We start from the raw sequence: 22,171 nt of genomic DNA on the forward strand, positions 1-22,171 counted from the left end.
GAAAACACTTGAAACATTTTGGCAAGAAAAGTGTTTATGTGCAAGTGTACTGATTATGCAAAAACGAAATGGGTACGAAAAGAAAAAAAAATATTCTGAGCAAAAATTGATTTGATTCGAAAAATTTAATAAAAAATTTAAATTTTGAATTAAATAATCTAAGTTAATTGAGTTATCCATATCAACTTGAATAAAAAAAATTAAAATTTTCGGGTTAAACCCTATTCTTTTAACTACATTCATATTTAAACCATTTAACCCATGCAACCTGAAATTCTTATGAACTCTCGGATCTCCAAATTTAGTAACGTTAAAGTACAATCCATAAACATGTAAGCACATATCAAAATATATAACATCTCAATTTAAATTTAAATATTTATTAAATAACAAATCAAACTCCATGAATTCTAAATTTATATAAAACAAATACTATTATTATAGAATAAAATCTTAATTAATACTATATTATTATTACTACCACTGGAGCAACATATGACTTCCGTCACTGTAGGAAACCAAATTAGCATCCATCGTCTTCTTTAGCAACTGAGCAGTCATCTCTCGAGCTTTCGCGGATCCTCTGACCGAGATATCAGCCAGCACAGTTAAGAACTCCGGGAGGTTCAAAGCATCTGCAAGGCAGCCCTCGTTTTCATCGAACAGTCGAACAAGGATTTCGGCCGCGCCTTCCTTGCTCAACATGCATCTCCCTTTTAGCACCTCCAACATCGAACTAACAATCTGCTCCGTCTTTTTCAAAGCGTTCAACCCTTCATCGAACTTAGAAAGGAGGCCCAGGACAGCTAGGGAAGTCCCGGAAAGGTCTTCTCCATCGCTGCTTTCCACCACATGGATTAATACGGGGATAGCTCCGGCTCGGACAGCTAGGGTGCAGTTTCCATGGAACTGCACTAGCTCAGCTAAAGTGCTAAGCAGGTGATGAGCTGCTGCGTTGCACGGGTCTGAAATTGCATGGATTAACAAAGGGATGGTTCCAGCCACGCCGAACTTGGCCTTGTTTTTGTCAAGCATGGCTAGGCTACAAATGAGGGAAGAAGCCAACTTGGTGGACTCAGGTGGGGAGGTTGGGGAGAGGATTATGGAGTTGAGATGGTTGATGGTTTCCATATCCGCAAGAGACTGTTTAAGGTTTGGGTTTAAAGAGAGGTTAAAGAGTACAGATAATGAGAGAGTTTGGATAATGGGAGAGATGGATTTAGATAGGGCAAGGAGGGCAGGGATTGCTCCATAAGATTGAGCCAGTAAACTTCTGTTTTGGGGACTAACTCTGGTAATGGAAGCTAGGGTTTGTAGTGCTTTTTGCTGAACTTCATGAGAATCTGATTGTGCTTCAGATAGATATTCATGAATGGTTTCTCGAAGTTTAGCTGTTGACATGGTTTGAATTAAGTTATGGAAATGGTAACAAATGTTTCGAAGGTCATGCTTTAAGATGATTTTGTAGAAGAAAGAACAGAGATGTAGATGAATTCAATGCAAAACATCATTGGGAAATTTTTAAGCATTGTTTTGATAGTTTTTTAATAATCTTGTCTCCACCCAAATCAAATCAGCAAGTAAACATCTTTTATAACTATTAAACGATGATGTTAATGACTGAAATAGGACTTTTAAATAAACCTAAAATTTCATTGAACCATAGGGATTAACGGCATATTTATCCTTTTATAAAAAATGAGATGTGGAGTTAAAGCATATGGGGTCCCACACCGGTACGGCAACCCATTGAGAAGGAGACACATCAACATCAACAAGAAGCTGAAGAAGATGTGATTGTTACGACCTGACGGCTAATCATTCACTATACCTACGCGTGGCAGCACGCAGTTGGTGGGAAAATACAAACAGAATATCCAATCTTACGATATTGTTGGGCCTACAGGGGCCCACATAGACATGGGGCCGAGAAAATTTAAATCAGGTGGACGTGAAATTCAAAAAGCCCTTTTGTTTTGGTTAGCTGGAAGTCAAAACGTCTTTATCTATGTATCATCAGGGCCCCAATTTGCTACGTTCTGGAAATCGACGATGCCCACTCCTCACTCCTTAATGATTTTGTCTTGCTTTGTTTTTTTATGAAAAATTATATTTTCATTTACATTTAGGTAATTGTTTCAGTTTTAATATTTTTTTTACTTTTAAAAAAATTTGTAATAAAAATTGGAATTTAAGAATATGTTTAAATGTAAATTATAAATTTAAAACTTATACAAAAAAAACCTTTTTTTTCTATTTTTAACATGGGTAGGGTCTTAAGCCCAATAAATTGGAGAATGGACATGGATAGCCCAAGGGCCCATCCATAAAATCTCCATCTTCTTCCTTTTTAAACAATAATTTGATGATAAATTTTTAAAATTGAAGTAGAGACCAACCCCAAGCACCTTCATTTTTTCTAGTGTAAGACTTCATATATATATATACAGATAATTACCTTCAAAAATATTTAAGGCGTGTTTGATAATAATGCTATTAATAAGATCATAGAAAAGTAATTTTGAATGATTGAATAAAGTAGAAGCAGTGGTGGGGCCAGGGGTTGGCACGACACTGATTATCTTAAAATTTATAGAATTTTAAATTAATAATGATAAAATTACACTTTTAACCTCAAAAATAATAAAAGTTGATTTAATTCTTTAAAACTTATAAAGATATAGACTATTAAATTGTAAAATTATATTTTTACTATCATAAAAATTTACAATTTAATTCCACCAAAAAAATTTTAACTCCACCACTCGATAAAAGAATGAAAACTATAATTTAGTATTTAGTTGTTGAAACTAAATTGAATCGAGTTTAAATTTTAAAATCAACAAGAAATGCATACCCTATGTAACAAAAGTCAAGTGAAAATGATGACACATAATAATTAATTAATTAGTTGGGACTTTATTATTAAATTTATTTACAAGCTGCTCTCGTATAAATAATATATTATCTAAAAGGAAGTTTTTCATGACAAAGGAGCAACAATTTTAGACTTTTATTATCAAATATTATAAAAAATTATTATTATTTATCACAATAATATGTTTAGAACACTAACTTGAATTTTTATATTTTTATACCTAAATTGCCATTGCTATTTGGGATTCAAGATGAGAGCGATTCTCTTCAGACTGATGTTTGACGTGTGATCTCAAATTGCTATCTCGAAATTCTTATTAAAATGTTATCCATTTTAGTAAATAATTTTAAATACATATTATTTAAGTAATAATATTTAAATAAATAAAAAACTAACAATTTTAGACGAAAGAAGTTATAGTGTGAGAAGTGTCGGACTTCATCAATCAACATTTTAGTATCAATAAATAATATCTTCATTTATTTTTAAAATTTATTTAATTTTGAAACCAATTCCTTATTGCAATTAATTCTATTAAGTACATATATTTTAAACTATTATAAATGGATGTTCTATTTTTGTAGTGTGTAGGTTTTTAATATTTAATACATTATTCTATTTTTCGTCTAGTTTTTTTGCTTTGGTAAAATATTTTTTTTGAAAGTTTAATTCACAATTTATTCAATGAATGGAATCATACAATTCGGAGAAAATAATAGCAAGCACTTGTCGTAGATGATGAAGGACAAGCCCCACCAACACAACAAAAGCTTTAGCCTCAACATCAATAGAACATTATGACACGTTGACAATTGACTTTGTCACAATTCAAGCACGACATATCTGAAGTGATTGCAAGTACTTAATACAATAAAAAAATCAATCTTGGATAGTCCAAAGCGGCGAGCAAAAATCGACAAAATAGTCAAGTATTCACCAAACTAGAGAGGACGACAACAAAATCATCCCTAAAATCACTTGTAAAACTAAGATTACATGTATAAGCAAGATTAAAAAACGTGCTACAAAAGCAGACAAAAACTTCTAAAACTAAAAACTTATTAACCAGTGGAAAAACAAACAAAAAACGTATAAAACGTAAGACAACACAGGTTCAAATCGACACGTGAAATCGTTTATTATTCTAAAATACTCTCAAATCAGAAATAGATTAAGAAATTGACGAAGAGCCACCCACTTTCCAAGAAAAACTACTATTTGCTGCGGAGTTTCAGCGAACGGCAAGCACCGTATTTTGTCCATCACAACTTGTGAAGATAACAAAAATACGCACAAAATAGATTTATAAATTGAAAAGGGAGAAGACACGTGTAGTGAATGAGAAGAAAAAAGAAATAAAGGGTTGATGGGAGAGAAAAAAGGCAGGCAGTAGCTAGTCCGGAGGCTGGCACTAGCAAAACAAAAGATAAAAAATAAATCTCGTGTAAAAAAAATAAAATTTAAGATGATGAAAATCATTATAATATCAATTATTAATTATTAAGACTTTAAAATTAAACATTTGTAAAATGTTATAAAAATACTTAAAAGATATTAATTATATAACCGTCACAGGGTAAAAAAGCTAATTAACTATATGCATACTTAGAACTATTTTCTTTCCTTTTCCAAGTGACGAAACTATGAGCAAACTAGCTAGTTATGTAAAGGATAAATCCTAGCTGCGGTTTTTTAACCATTTCTTACCCTAAAATGCCGACATGAGAAGAACTGAAATCTGAAAAACTCTTTTGTCGATTAAGTGTTGTATTCCATATTCAATTAATTAATTATCTTTTTATCATCACTATCAGATTTCTTCTTTTCGCGTGGTTGCTTCTCCTCCCAACACCTCCATTCACCACCAGCATCGTCGTTCATCATCACCGTCGTCAAACCCTATTCAAGCCACCGCCGTTCAGGGCCCTCTGTTGACCTTCCAAAGGCTTCAACCGTGGAACCCATATAAATGTGTTGGCACTTTTAATTAATAAAAATTAGACAGAAGCAGAGAAAGAGAAAATCAAAATCAATATGCTTGTCTAGTGTATTTATTTTATTTTGTTATTTCTGTTATGTGAATGCACGAAATAACCTTATAAGATGCAGTGTATATATTACTTCCTTCGTATTCTATATATAACAACAAGTAGGATCTAATTTTTACATATTTTATAAGATGATTTATATTGATTTAATCTAACCACATCGTAAATTGTTTTTAATTATTAGGAGAATATTTGATATATATTGTTAGTGTAGCATCGGCTAATAATAAGATATTATTTAAAATAAATATTAGTTAATATTTATAATTAATACTTAACTATGTATTTATTATGATGTGTTTGTTTCGTATTATTATTAATTAATAGTTGGTAAATGAAATAATTATTAATTTAGCGGAGGTTATTTTTATTATCATGTTTGGACCTCTTCTTGCATAAACTTTAAAGCATATGTCTCTGGATTCTTATACAATTATGAAAATGTCTTTTAAACTAGAAAATACACATAGATATATAAAATTAAATGAAGGTCGCTATCTATCAGCTGTCCACTTAAGCAATATAGAGTATGGATTATCTCCACCTCCACATATTTGTTTTAATTATTATCAACAGCTATCATTATTTTATATCGTCATGATTAATAATTATTATGTCCCATTAACTAAATTGAAACCTTAGATTCTTCTATCCCATTCTACAATAACTATATATAGAAATGCCACTTTAAGATGATATTATTAAATCTTCCCATTTTATTTTTTTATTCAATTTATACATCTTAATTAGTTTAAAGTTCAATAAAATACCTGTTATAAACGGATGATAGAAGGATCGTAAAATAATAAAAATGTAAAAATATAAATGTTCTACAAGAAAATTCATTCGCGAAAAAATTAGGGACAGAGAAAAAAATTATTAATGTTTTTCTTTTTGGATAGACCACAAATTTTTACCAACTGAATAAGATTTGTGTATCAATTAGGCAATTAGGGTGGGTTTGGATTGGCGGTGTGTTTACCTACGGTTAGTGTAAAAACAGCGGTGGTAGTGAAATTAGATACTGTAACGTAAGACAAAAAAATAAGATAAACGCACCGCATTCAGTCGTCAATCTAAATCCACCCTTAATATTATTGTCAGTAATTTCTTTTCCGACAGCCGCCATTGTTGAAAATCATCTTTCATCAACCAATGAAAAATATTCAGAGAAAAGAATTGAAAAAATATCACAAATAAAATATTTTTATTTCTTTGACTTACTTATTTACCATTCTTTTCATCCTATTGTATCCTTTCACTTTTTCCAAGTAGACCTTAGACGTAATGGATAACGTTGGTAGCTTTGTTGGAGGAAGAGTCTACTAAAAGTGTCCATTTTATTTTGTTGCAATGGATCAATGGAATCAATGAGTAACAATAATATTTAATATACTCTGACAAATTATAAATTTATACATTGTCATTTAATTAAATGTTAAAATATTAATAAGAATAATGAAATTAAATTAATTTCATATTAAAAATTTCATGATGAATTATTAGTAATTGATGATAATATATAAAATTATATACCAAGGGGAAGTAAATGAACATGAGGTTTTACCTTATTAAACTTTTACATTACTAAAGCAAATTTAATTGTCAAGTTGAGGATTAAAAGTCAAATTAATCCAATTAAATAATGAAGGATGAATACACGTGGCAGAAAAAGCGGATGCCGACAGTCAGTTATCTAAGGGTGAGGGTTTGATTGTGCTACTTAAAAAAGTAAAGTAAAGCTGGGGGATGGGGTGACTGGGAGTGAGAGAGACAGAATGTGACTAGAAGACGGTTTCCTCGCCGGTGGTACTGTCAATGGTGCACTCTTTTCTATGCTGCCCTGGTTTCCATGTTTAAATATATGGTTAAATTCTGTTTTTAGTCCTCATACTTTATGAAAGCTATGAGTTTAATTCCTGTACTTTAATTTGATTGTTTTTAGATCTTGTGCTTTTTAAATTTTAAAATTTCAGTCCTCACCAAACGATAAACAATAAATTTATTAAGTTACTCTATTTTCAAAATCTGATGTGTTAAAACATATGGTCATATGTGTAATGTCATGTGTTATTTCTATAAATTACTCATTAAAATTGAGTTACTATTTTAACTACTATTGTTTTACGAAAATTTAAAATTTCACAATTTGAAAAGTATAAAGATTTATATAGACCAAATCTACAAAAATTAACTAAACACATTTAACTGATATTATTTGGGTTAAGATTAACATTTTAAAAATCGAAATTTTGATAAAATTGGATAACTAAACCTAATCTACTATTACTTAAAAGGTTAATTTATGCTATTAGTCCGTATATTGTACATGAGGTTGTATATTTAGGTTTCATATAATTGTATTTTAACTTGGTCAATAACGGTCCCTATACTTTTGAATCGAACAATTTTATTCATTGCATTTTCAAAATTCAAAATTTAAATTTTGATCTAAAAGGTAACAGATTAAATATGTTTGGTTAAGTTTTCTTGTTGATCTTATACAATGCATAAAATTACAAATTTAATTCATTTCCTAAATTAAATATTATTAATTTCTATATTTTTTGAATTTTAAAATTTTAATATTGACGACAACCTTTAAATTTATTAATGGATTGTTTTACAAGTAATACATGGTAACAACAAGAAAAATGAATTAAACTAAAATTTAATAAATTTAACAACTACCATTTGGTGAAGACTAGAAAAATCAAAATTTAACATACAAGGACTGAATTCACAAGTTAAACATAACACAGAGACTAATAGGAGTATTTAACATTTTATTATATAAAATGAAAATTGAGCAAGCTGGAAATGGTTTGAAGTAATAAATATTTAAACATGTAATAAATTCTTGAGTGTTGATGGTTTTGGGGCACTCTCTTGCTTTGGGTGATAATGTGAGGGCCTTCTATTTAATGCAGCGATGCCATATATTCCCTTTGTAATAGGAATTTACCTGTTTCCAGATGAAGATAATATGTAACCATTTTGTTTTCTATTTTATATAGCATGAACTGCTATATATTTGGTGTTCTTCTTTTATGGAATTGCGACTAAATTTATTTAGATACTGTTAGAATATTTGTTATTAGAAATAAAGAATTTGTATATTCAGTGATCATTTAATGGTTTCTTTTTTATATATTCTGAATAACTATTTTCATTGATTCTTAATTTAGTAAATTCATCATTTTTTACGAGGTAGCAAAATTAATCAATGTATGACCGACATGTGACAGATGATATAATATTTTTGTATTTTATATGTTCAATTACTTTTAGTTTTATTTATTTAGTTAGTTATTTGATTTGTTGAAAATAATGAATTTATTTTAATTTGGGGTTTAAATTTTTTCCTTATTTAACACTAATTAGTTAAGCGTGGCTCAATACTCTTTTTAACTTGAATTTTATCTGATCTTGACAATATTTTTGTAGCACAAAAAAACTAACACGTTTAGTATTTTGCATAATTTGTACAACATTTAATAAATTTAGGTACCAAATTAGAAAAAAAAAGTGTAAATATTTTAACTCTTTCATTCTTTGAATATCTTATAAGAAAATATTAATGTTTGTGTTGTTTCGATTTTAGGAACACATAATAAAATATGTTAATCATAAGTTTAGATGTAAACTGTGATGTATTAAATTTATAATTAATATGAATTGTATATTGAAATGTTTTGCACAACTTACAATATTTTTAAAATATAAATTTCTCAAACGCTACCTATTTTTGGTTCTGATACTGTTTTTATTGAGCTTGACAACCCATGAAGCATAAATATATAAGAACGTCAATTAATTAATTACTTATATTTGCTAGAATTTGTTGAAATTTAATATATTCTGTTTTTGCACAGTGAGGTTACTGTCTAATTGTAATTGTAAATAATTAGATAAAAATATTTCTCCATAATTAAAATTTAAAGGAAAAGTATTCAAATAAAAAATATATGGTTAAAATCTGCTCTAAGTCTTTGTATTTTTCTACATTTGGAATTTAGTCTTTATACTTTTTATATTTTAAAATTTAAGTTCAATTGTTAATCTGATTAAAACTTTTTTATTAAAATTGTTGATGTGATATTTTAAATTAAAAAAATACTCACTTATTAGTCATGCAACAAAAACCTAACAATTACATGTTAATATGTTTGGATTACATTGTGCGGATTAATAACATAAGGGTAATCTCGTATTATCTTGGTAACGTGAGATTTATAATAAATATACTCCATTCTTGACGATTTATAATTTTTTAGTAAGTAAATTTCAAGCAATTTTATATAATTTTCTTTGAATTTGAGAGAAAATGGGTATTTTATAAATTAGAATAGTGTATTTTACCAAAATTTAAATCCAAATTTATTTTTGTAGATATAAGCTTGGGTGTATGATTTGCTTTTTGGTTAACTCCGAAATTTCCCTTGGGTAAGTCAGTACTTTGAAGGACCACAATAATATATACTCAGAAGAAGAAAAAGATGATGGCTACAAATTTCAGCAGTGGATGACAATTATTGTTTTGAGTGTGAAGTTGACAGTCAATCATAATAACAAAATTCTTACTAAAGTTGGGACAAAGCTTTGCATAAATATGAATTTATGATATTGATAACTCTGCGTTAAGGGAAAAAAGAAAAGAAAAGAGACGATGGCCATTGGCCAAAATTTTAAGCTTCTAAGCCAAAAAAGGAAAAGAAACCCTTTGGTGCTACAGTAGATTGTTCTTTGCTATTGTTCCACTTTTAAGTGGACCAAAGTTTATTGTTTGCAGAAAGGACACACAAGTCAAACAAAAATTTTCTGCCTTGGCCTTTGTTTCAAAGACAAATTTTAAGGTACATCAGAAACAAATAATAATAAGAAATTGGGGGAAAAAAAAAAGTGGGTATGGGTGTGTACTGTGTAATAGAAAGAGACTTGGCAGAGGTAGCCAGCCACCTGATCATCCAGTTGATATAAAGCTATGTTTCAGAGCTTGAAATTGTCTTACAAAAAAGATGATAAATTAGTGTCAGAAATCAATCGTTTTTAGAAAAACTTTTGTTATCCGATGTTAGATAATGACTCTGGGTTTACACCATTTCAAACCTTTTTCAACACCCTTCATCATTATTACATCAACCTTGTTATCTCACCACATTAATTCCACAGTTCCCGACATTAAAAATTGAAATCTTCATGCAGTAATCTTTGCTGTCATCTCAATAATTCAGAGGAGGCTTTATTTCTCAAAACATCAGTAAAAATTCATTGTCATGTGATTGTGTGGTTATGCGGGCAGCAGTGGCTGAATGGATCGATGTAAGCATGCATCTTTTTTTTTGCTCCTCAATCGTCAACTCTTTGATGATAATCAGCTGGAAATAATACACAATATTGTTCGGTTACGCATTAATTATATGGAGTTGGAAAAACTGACAACGGACAACATATAGTTGCCTGCCAAGATAGTGAAATTGGACAATCATTTCAACGTGCTGCACTTGTACATATACATATGGAAGAAAGTGACTTTTCTCGATAGCGAAATATTGAGAGAAGGTAAACTAATATATTTCCAAGGATGTAATGACTATGTCCCTAAAGTTTAGGATCCAATTTGATATGTTTTTTTGATTAATGACTGAGAATAGTCGGTTCAATATTTGCTGCATATGATCAAAAGTAAACAATAAATTTGAGTGGAGAAATAATTAACGTTTGCCAACTGATCTTCCATGTCTTTCCCCTTTTTGACTTTGATGCATGCATTATAAATTGTAAATGGATAAATAATAGCATTTTATTTTATGTGAGTTTAATTTCGACAAGTTGCCTTGCCTGCCCATTCTATCTTCAATCCTACATTGAAATGATAAAAAAGGTGGCGCCAATATACATATTTCTTCCAACTAAAATTAAAAATCAAAGGGAAACCTAAAAATTTAAGCCTCCCCAAAATCGAATACATAGAGAGGGGGGGGGGACCATATCCACAGCTTGTACGTAGTCATAGATCTTTTTATTGATAAGCCCTTGTGGGGACTCATTTTATCTATGTATCTGCAGGCTTTTAGGGCACTTAAATAAGTTGGATAATATAATTATATGCATGCATACATACATATATGATATGTTATTACATTATCAAATTTGCATCCCCACGTGGAGGATGTAATGCAGCCAAAGCAGTGAAATATGGACAACACATCATGCGGGGAGGCAAATGGATTTGTAAGAGGAAGTTTTGTATAATAAGGCAAAAGAGCCTTCAAAGTGTGAGGTATCGCTATCAAATAGTTGTGAGTATGTAATCTATGGTCCAGACTACGGATCGTGCATTTGCCTTGCCTTATTTTCGATGCCAACCCACCTAGGCATCCAAAAGAATGTCCATGTTTCAGTTTTTATTGCATTGGCAGGCAATTAGTGATTTAATTACCAATTTTATCTAAAAAAATTAAAAATTCACGAAAAATGAAAATAAATCTAATCAAAGTAGGATTAAAGTTTTCAATTTTCGTAACAAGTTTAGGAATCCATAAAATTGAATTTGATTAATTATTGTGGTTTAATAGAAATCAGTCTTGCAATATGTGTAGCTTTGGAAGCAGGGCTAAAAGCTGGTGAAAAAGGCTATTTGTTGCTTTATTGACTGTTTCATTTGCATGTTGTAAGTCATAACCTTGTTGAAGAAGTAAATCTTAGAAAAAAGTGGAGAGAAATTAAGTTGTGCTTCTTGGGTACGTGGAATCATAACCTTTATAAATTCATAATATAATTCTTGTTTCTTTCTACAAAAATATATTATCTTATTTTCAAGTTGCAGTTGAGGATACCCCATGCTTGCTAATTCCAGATTATGGTCAGATTCTAAGAAAAGAAGAAACATGCATGTTTAAAAATCCATTACATCATTGCTTTATTAATTTGTCCAATTATTATTCTATAATCACCAAATAATGGTAATAAAAAAATTGGAAATGCCCGGCAGCAGGAATCTAGCTAGTATCATTAATTAAAATTAAAATTAAAATTAAAATTAAAAGAAAAAGAAAAAGTTGGTTGGATTTGATTTGTTTGTTGTTTAGTAAAGCAATAGAGCCCACCTATTTGTGATGTAATGGCTTCCATAATACTGATAACTTGTCCAAGAGAATGATTAAGTGATGGGTTTGACTTATATCAAACTCTCTTTCATCCTTATGTTTATTTCCCAAAACAAGACCCTTCTAAATCAAGACACTAGTATAATATCATGAATTCCTTAAGAGGAAAGCATACACAAAAAAAACCTACTCGTATATATGGTCAAAATACACCATAACTCCTTATGCTTCACCCACCAAAAGAAACATGATTTAGATTTTATTCTTTTAGATAAATAAATTAAATAGCATTTTTACTATCTGCAATTGTGATATACGAGTTCTTTTCAGATTAATCCCGTTCTTGATTTGTACTATATTTTTGTACTAGAAAGCATGTCCAATGTTGACAAATTTTGGGTGAAGAAAGGATATAAATAGTTACTGCAAAATTGAGGTTGGAAGTGGCATACTAGACTATGTTGTCTGATATGCCTTTAAAGTGATAGCAAATTAAAAGTTGGTTTTAGATTCATAGATCATCCATGTATTTACAGTAACAAAAATAATAATTTTTTATTTTTATTTTCTGATTTTACCAATTATCAAGTGTCTTTCAAAAGTTAATTGTCTACTTCGAAAATGAACAAAAATTTCCCATCTTATACATCTTGCTTTTCAGGTTTTTTTTTTCTCTAAGTAGAAATACGTACAAAACTGTTACATGAGGTGCAAGAAATGTTAATATATCCCAATTGAGATCTTTTTCCCCTTTTTTCTTTTAGTGGGTTCGCGATTTTGGCTACATATTTTAAAGAGAAAGAGATAAAGTGTGTTTTGTCTTGAAAGCCAGAATCTTTTCTTTCTTCTTTAATGCAAATATTTTTTATACTAAGTTGAGGCGCATGTTTTTTCATGTTATAATTTTAACGGATGTGAGAAAATTATTTTATAATGTTTGGCAAAAATACTAATAAAATTTTAAACATTTATAACACGTATTACCTTACAAATTTATCTTTATTAAATGAAAAATTAATATTAATATATTTTAAGTTTTCAGTAATATTTAATATTAATAAATATTTGAATTAAATATTTAATTACTAACAAATATTTAAATTAGTTCACAACGTATATATTTTTACATTTTGTAGATACATATGAAGACATTAAAAAAAGTAACTTAATTGCAAAGATGTATATAATTTGTCAATTTTTCTCATTACATTATTATATAATAAAGTCATTCCTATTTATATATTGCATACTAAATGTTAAAATCATATAATAACTAATTAATTTTTAAAAAATAATAATTTTTCATCACACCAAATATATTCTAAAAATAATGAAAATTTTTACTTGAATTACATTTCCAAACTTCAAATTGTCGATCCTTTCATCGGCGTAGCCATTAACTTGAACGTAAATGATAGTTTAGAAATGATATGAAACATATTTAAAAGTACGTGGATAAAATTGTAAATACATATATATATTTATCATGTATAAATAAATAAGCAGATCTTGATTAAACAAAAAAATATATACTCCATTACATATAAATTTAGAAATCGTTTTGTAAATCAAAAGTTGGCCATCCACTTTGACGATGATATATAATCTTACGAGAATTAAAAATAAATAAAAACCCAACCTTTGGAATTTATTTATTTTATCTAACTTTGATGAACATATCACATTGTTTGATTTTGTGTTTGTTGTTATTCTTTTTTCATAGAAAAACACCATGCATAACATGTGTTGCTGTCATTAATCAGATTAACAGAAAATGACTGTATCATATTCATAGCCCCCAAAAGAAGATAATCTTGTGGGTAAAAGGAAATTAAAAGAGATCCAAACTTTCTTTTAATAAATAACAGAAAATGAAGCTACAACCGTTCATGGCTCGGGTCACTTGACCCGACTCGAAGGCCCATCCGAAATATGAGAGTTTGGAGAAAAATATATGTCCGAAAATGGGCTTGGACAAAAAAATAAGGTCCGTTTAAAAAATGGGCCGGGCATCGGGTAAAGTATTTTTGGCCCGGGCTCGGCCCGAATTCACTAAATGAAAAAAAATCTATTTTTTAAATATTATTTTCTTATTGTTTTCTCCATATTTTGCTACCATTTTACTATTATGTTGCTACTATTTTGTTGCTATTGTTTGGATATTGTATAAAAATTATTTTATTGTTAATTTTGTTATTATTTTAGAGGCATTTACTTGTTAAGTTGAATCTATCTTAGTGTTATTTAAGTATACATATTTTTTAAAATTTATTTTCAATCTGATAGGAAATATTTATTTTGATATTTTTAGTATTTTTAATGTATTATATATATTAAAATTATATAAAAATTAATATAGGCTGGGTCGGACTCAAATTTTAACATTATTATCTAGGTCGAACTTAGGCAAAATTTTAGACCTATTTTTTAAACCTGGCCTGGGCCCAGCCATGCACACCTCTAGTGGGAACAAATGGCAAGCATAGGGCTAAGAAAATCTAATATCATAATCTCATGATTATATACAAGAAAAGCAAAATATCGTGGGGGAACGTACGTGGGCGTGATCTGGCTTAAATGCAGTGGTGAATATATACGGCAATAATGCTATCCATCTCAACTATTGAGGTCAACCATGAAACACGTAAATAAACTATTGAGGGATCCATCATTGTATTTAAAAAATATTCCATACTCCTTTTTTGTTAAATATAAAATAATTTATCTGTGAAATATTATGAACAAAAGAGAGGAAAAAAAGGAGTTGTGGTAATGCTAAAGAAGAGACAGTGTCGTTTTGGAGATCAACATTATTGAATCAGGTTCTGACGTATCCATTGCATCTTTTCTTTTTAAGGGACTGCCCTTTGATTATTAGGAACTTTCTTTTTAGCTTTAATTCATCAATCAGTATTGGATGAACACATAATTTGGTTTGATATTTTATTTCTTTTTCTCACAAAATAATGAAGCGTTTATATGCACGAGGGAATTCATTAAAAATAATATTCAAATATAGTAAAATAAATTCAATTTTAAAATACCTTTACAACCATCTGACATCTGGCAAGGGGAATTTGGTGGCAGGCCCCTGTTTTTACTACATGTTTGATTGAATTTGAAAAGCATTTTTTAGCATAATTCCTTTTTCTTTCCTTGATTTGATTTGATTAAATTGTTTTATGTATAATTTCCCTTTTTCCAGCTGTTGATGTGAAACAAGATTAGATGGTCTGTTTGTCTCTCCCTTGAACCAAAAAAAAAAAAAAAAAACCAGAAACAGAGAGTTTTCATTGTTGAACTTAATGATCTCTCTCAGGAGAGAAAGAGGGAAGAGAGGCTTTTTATTTCAGATCCTCAAAAAGGGAATAAATCTTATGACTTCCCCATTATAAGCACTGTACATTGTGAATTCATTGAAAGAGATCACATAAACAGAGAGAAAGAAAATGACTAGAGTTTTGGCCCTTCAAAGAAAAAGCAAAAGGGCTTAAAACACACACACACACACATCACATTCACAAACCACCAAAGGAAAAAAGAAAAAAAGTACTAATAATCCCATAGCAAACCTTGTTTGAAGCCGTTTTGTAAAACGCTCTCGGGTACTACTAACTGATTACAAACGTACTCACAGTCTTCCATGCTTTCAAGCCATGGTGGAGGGTAAAACCATCCGTCCATCGAGTCTGCGAATATAAACTCACTCCCCAACTCCACCGACTCGTAACTTGTCCCTAGACTTGGGAGCTCCACTATCTCGGTTAATTCGTCTGACGCTGAAGATAAGTCCAAGTGAGAAACCAGAGAGGATAGGGATGACGATGATGACAATGTTGAAGTGGAAGATGATGATGTAGTGGATGGTGATGGGGAGTCCAAGTTTCCCATTTGGGCAGCTTTGGCTGCCGCAGCTTGGACGTCGCGGGGTGCTAATGACACGGGTCGAGGTAAAGAGTTGGCGAGTTCAGGGAAGTTGAGAATGGCTGAGTTGCCTTTGATACTTAAAGCGGCCACGTCGTGTGCCCGAGCTGCCATTTCTGGAGTAGGGAAAGTACCGAGCCAAATGCGGGATTTCTTGCGTGGCTCGCGGATTTCTGACACCCATTTGCCCCAGCTCCTCATTCGGACGCCACGGTAAACTGGGTGCTTGCTTGAATCCCTCATTCTCTTCATCTTTCTATTAGTATCACAGGTGGTTTCAGGTTTACCATTTAGAGTCGTGGTTGAGCCAGGGAGCGAGTTAGGATGAGGTGAATGAGTTGACGCAGGCGATGTAGGTGATCGTGGAGGCCAAGACAATGAGTTGGAACTGCACTCTGTTTCTGAATTTTGCTGCTCAGTCATTTTCCCCCCTCTCTAAGTGGTGACTTGGATCCACTAAAACTGCAACTAACTTGACAACAGATTTTCCTTTTCTTTTTTTTTCTTTTCTTTTAACGTACAAAGGAAAAGTACAGTATAACCCAGAGGCAGGCAAAAAACAGGGAGGTCCTTGTAGTTGTTTGCTGCCAAAACAGAGTAAACTTGAAGTGACAGTGATGAGCGGGGAAGTTGTTGTTGTTTTAGAGAAATGTTGAGGAACTAATATTATTGAACCGAGAAAGTGTTAGCTTTTGAAGCTTTCAGACATGTGAGAGAAGGAAAGCAGAGCAGAGAGCACTTAGGCGAGCAAAGAAAACGGGACGAAGGGATGGTAGGGGTCATACACAAACAGACACGATGAGAGAGTTTTATTTAAGCTAAATTTGCCTTTTTTTCTCCATCATTTCCCAATGACTCATACAACACTTATAAGCATTGAGAGAGGAAGCTGAAAGGGTCTATATGACCCACCAAAGAAACGGGTCACCCTGCTTACACCCTATGGTTCGATGGGGTCCTTTTCTCTAGTACCACGCAACCTCCATTAATTTCTTCCTTTTTCTCTGCTTCTTTGTTTCTTTTACTACTTTCGCCACTGTTCATTTATCCCTCTTCCTTATCTTCTTCTCCATCTCCAACTCAATTTCATTGTTCCTTTTTTGTCACCATTTTCACCCATTTCTCTTTAGATTTTGTTTTCAGTTTGCTACGAACATATAATGATATATATGAAACTATTGTCTTAATATAAACTTATAAATTTGTTTTGCGAGGTAGCCATTTCTAGGGTGTAAAGTGCTGTCAGTTCTTAAAGATTGATTGTATTACATTATAATATCATGTAGATTTTTTTTGCCTTTGATGATTGATTCTTGATATGGTAACTAAACTATGTTTTTAAAATCAACTTGTATTTTTAAAAGGAAATAAATAAATACAACTTGAGGCCTACATTTAATTGGGGTCACAAGTTGGAAGCAACCCCAAACTGATATTTTCAATGGGTCTGATCTGCCACTGTAAGAATAAATGCTGCTCCTGATATTTTAAAGACTTTACTTTCACAACCCCTTGTTTAATTTAACCCATTACAGAATTAGGGTTTGGATGAATGATCTTTAGTTAAGATATCAAAACACTAAAATTGTTAAATTTATGTTATGGTTTCTAGATATATGTTGTTCGCATCTACCAAGTTACGATCATGGTGCTGAAATTTCCATATTTTGCTTCTTGGTGATGTTCATTGATTGCTACCCCAGCTAACCAAACTTTCAATGCAAGTATCAGTTGCCACACTGAAAAGAGACATGAGGGTGAAGTTATTTTATTTAACAATTTTTTACTATTATAATATTAAGAAAAAAGAAATTGGTATAATTTAAATGTGATTCGAAAGTTTTGATCATAAGGTGAAATTATTTTCACCCGCTGCCATCGTCAACAGCCACAGCTGAAACTACTTTATGCATTGAGATTTTATTAATTAATGATGGACAGGCTTTGTATGTTGTACCACAGACATCGATAAATCAAAGATGATACGAAAGATTATGGGTTGTTCAGACAGCAAGAGTTTGTAAAACCTTAATTACCCACAAAGGACAGCATATATAAATACCGATGTGGACTGTGTCCGATGTCCATCTCATATTTAATTATCTTGTTTTCGTTGTATTTGTAAGATAGGGTCAAATTTCACTTCAGTTTTTACACAACAAAATCATATTATGATTTGTACACTAGATGTGTAAATGATTTCATGTACGTTTACCATTTTTACTGTTTAAGTTTTTTTTACATAGCTGCTTGTAAATGATTAATTACATAATATATATATCCTGAGCGTTCATATGTAGAAAAGAAGACAGCAATCATGGATAGTATTGGTTAAGATGAAGTGAAGAGGTAAGAAGTGGGGGGGGGGGGGGGTGCCAAATTGCATGCAAGAAATAACAGCAGCATTTACCTATGCAGTTGTATTAAATTTTGGGCCATAATCAGATAATATGACGACAAAAAGATTTTGTTGTCCATAACTCAGGTATTTTGCAGCCATTGCTGTCCGGCCCCGTGAGTTGGTGTTTTGGACCGTCATATCAGGACCATTTGTTTAATCAGCTTTCCCACAGCCACTTACTGAACACTTATTATCACCATCACGCATTTTATTACTCTGATGCTTTCTGCATCACACATATTGTAATAAACATTATTCATTCGGGGTTTATAACCACTCAACCAGCTAGCCTAGCAGCCGCTCGAGTGTCGAATCCTGGCTTTTACGAAGGAAGCCGCATTCCCTTCATAATCAGTAACTTGAGTTTTATACACCAAGCTTCGATATATCCAACATTAAGAAAGAAAAAAAAAAGCTTAATCCTTTTTAATGGCGGGTGGGCACTGCAGTAGGGAGTCAGAAGAGAAGACAACTGAATCATAATGCCACAATTCACCGATTGTTTGTCACATGCATTGCCCATGCATGCAGAGTTGATTAAAGTTATATATCAATATATCATTGTTTTGGATTCATTAATTTCATGCACATATATATAGTAATAAGTGGGACCTGATTTAGATCAGCCATATTTCTCCTTGGTAATCTTCAAATCAAACAAACCTGTTATGCTTCACATGCTGCACTGCTTCTGGTGTTTATGAATTCATACAGCCCCATACATGGAGGGTATGCGCAAAGCTTGAAATCGATATATTCATCATAAATACAGCAAGCCTGAGACCTGATCTAGGTCTTTCTTCATTTATAATTCTGAGATTTCCTTTTTCAGTTCATGTGGTGGTTGTATTCATTACAATCTTTGATTTATCTATTTGAAAGCTCCACTTAATTTTCTGTCCTACAAGCTGTGACAGTGTGGGCTGTCATTAAGAATCTCAGTGCTTCTTTAGATTCTAAGAGCTGAAATGTTGATCTTCGATTGATGAACAACCTTTCTAGATTCCATTAAAGACGGTTTGTTTGAGTTTATTACAAATTTTATTATCATTACAGGTATTTATGAGATGTGTTTCAATCAGTTTTTGCCTGAAATCTCCGGCTTTCCCACTCTCAAGGCAACTCTCTTCGGTTTTCGTCGGATGTCCATTAGATTATAAGGCCCAACAAATTGCTTCAATTTGGGTCTTTTAACTATTACCAATTCAAGGTGGTACTGGTGATAGGCAAATCCTACATCAAAGAATGCAAAAGTAAACTAAATTTTATCGAAACTATATTAAAAATAAAGATAAAAAAATATTAATATTTTTACTAGAAAATCATATAAAAGTTAGCTTAAGTAGAATTAAGCCAAAAAAATAAAAGTTTTCAACCATTGATGCATGATTTGATGCCATCGACTGCTATATTTGACTTACCACTTAGATACGAACCCCAAAAAGTTGCAACTACTTACATTAATGTTATAAATTTATTTTATAATTAAAACAATTTTAGATTTATAATGAATTATAAATTTATTTAATTTTAACATTTTATAAAAAATTAATTTAATTTTTTTGCAAATAAATGCATAAAATAATAACTTATTTTAAATTGATATTTTAATAAAATTCATTTACAAAAAAAGTAAATAATTCATCTTTATATTTTAATATTAATTTTTCTTTCTCCACATTCTTCTTTCTTTCTTTTTTCCCGATATCTTTTCTTATAAAATTCTCAAGTTATATATATTTCTTATATTTATTTTCATTTGTTTATAAATAATAAAGAAAATAGGTAATATTAGTTAATATAAATTTTATTTGAACTAAAATAATTATGAGAAATAAGTAAATTAAAATAGATTCTTAATTACGTGATGTAAGTAATAATGTTACATTTTATAAATAATTTATTTTGTACACAAGTAGTTTTTATAGAAAGAAAAAATGAAAAGAAAAAGAAAAAGAAAAACTATTATATACTTTAATAAAATATTTATTAAAAATTAAAAATTATTGTTTATTTTATGTATTTATATAAATGAAGGAATATTTTTTTTTGTAAAATTAATCCAAATAAACAATATAATCATTTCAAACTAAAATACTTTAATTATAACATAAATGATTATTTAATGTGGATTGAGTCTTAGCTCGACTGGCATGAGCATTGTTGTCAATGCAGGAAGACGTGGGTTATAATGCGCTAAAATATATTATCTTTTTATTTATGGGTTGAGGAGAGACTATAGGTAATTTTAAGCTATGGTGTCAAAAAGAGCAGATATCATCAGAATCTATAATTAGATTGTAGAATGTTTATGGGCATACAGTTTCAAAAAAATTAATTAGTTGAAAATTAATTTGATACGTAATTTTAAAAATATATATAACATTTCCTTACTCTTATCTGGAAATTAAAATTATATATATATTTGTTTTATTTGTGTTTAGAGTATAAACTTTAATATCAATATGCTTCTACAGTACATAGTTCTTTTCACTTTTTAACTGGTCGAGGTATCACTAGGTAAATATATATTTTAAAAATGTATTTTATTATCCATATTAAACTTTAGTGTTAAGATAATTTCAAGTCATATGTACAAATATATTAATACACTTTAATTTATACCTACAATCTAATGAAAAACAAAATTGTAAATTGTACGACTTCACAGTCTTGAGTTAAAATGTAAGTTAGTTTTTGAATGTATTCATGTAACAGATTAAAAGTATTATTATTAAATATTTAATTCAATTATTTATTTTTATGCAATGCATATTTCTATCAATAATCCCTTCTCAACCTTTAAATCGAAAGAAAAATGATCCTAAACGTGCTTTAACTCATGTCCTCTTGGTTGTTATAATAACAACAATATTGTGAATTGAGTTAAGATTCTATAGGCATAATTTAAGTATTTGTTAATAATAAAAGCATTAAAATAATAAATATTAATTTTATTTAATAAGTATAATTTTGTAAAATAATATTATATTAAAAAAAATTGTGGAATCTACCTTTCTGAAATTTTAATAAATATTTTTTTATATATAAAATAATTTTTGCTGACAATGATATTCCTAAAAATTACATTCTATTGAAAGCTTAATTAAAATGATACTCATAGTTTGAAACGTATGTAGACATAGCCTAATTAACCCCACACAATAAAAGTCTTCTTAATTACGGTGATGTAATATTTGATTGATTAAGGGTGGGTTTGGATTAGCGATTGGGTACAGTATTACTACAGTGTCTAATCTCACCGCCACCGCTGTTTTTACACTAACCGCAGGTAAACGCACTGCCCATCCAAACTCACCCTAAGCCATCAACAGTTCACTTTTCTTATTTGCTGAAGGTTGAATTTTGAAACAAAAGGAAAAGAAATAGGAGTGAATCCGTTGGAGTCGTGTTAAAATTTTATTTTTTTCTTATAATTTATAAAAAAAAATTGAAATGTTTAGAGTAAAAAAAAAATCAATAGTAAAATAATTCATTATCAAGTATTAGTTATGGGTAGCCATAAGTGATACCAACTTGAGAATATTTTAGTTTCATTTTACTGTGCTAAAATAACTTTAAATATATTTAATATAGAATTGTCAACGTCAGCAATTTCTCATTTCCAATATAAAATATGTATGGTTATTTTAATTAAAAACTGGTTTAAACTAAAAAGTGGATTAAACAACCGTTTGTCGAATAATGCGAAGTGCATTTACACGGCATTCTATACATATACTTTGTCCAATTTCATTATGAATATATATGTGAAATACAAACAAACATAACACGTAAAATCTCAGAAATA

The 22,171-nt window shown here is 30.2% G+C and overlaps 2 protein-coding genes across 2 annotated transcripts; both read right to left on the minus strand.

The window, feature by feature from the left end:
* Positions 1 to 477: 477 nt before the first annotated feature.
* LOC128041330 (U-box domain-containing protein 12-like) lies at positions 478 to 1,401 on the minus strand. The gene has a single exon (XM_052631421.1). The coding sequence runs from the start codon at positions 1,399 to 1,401 to the stop codon at positions 478 to 480; it is 924 nt and encodes a 307-aa protein (XP_052487381.1).
* Positions 1,402 to 15,322: 13,921 nt separating this feature from the next.
* On the minus strand, positions 15,323 to 16,823 carry LOC105770587 (ethylene-responsive transcription factor TINY). The gene has a single exon (XM_012591858.2). The coding sequence runs from the start codon at positions 16,380 to 16,382 to the stop codon at positions 15,588 to 15,590; it is 795 nt and encodes a 264-aa protein (XP_012447312.1). The 5' UTR covers positions 16,383 to 16,823; the 3' UTR covers positions 15,323 to 15,587.
* Positions 16,824 to 22,171: the final 5,348 nt, after the last annotated feature.

This window comes from Gossypium raimondii, chromosome 5 (assembly GCF_025698545.1).
Source record: "Gossypium raimondii isolate GPD5lz chromosome 5, ASM2569854v1, whole genome shotgun sequence".
Lineage (NCBI taxonomy): Eukaryota > Viridiplantae > Streptophyta > Magnoliopsida > Malvales > Malvaceae > Gossypium > Gossypium raimondii.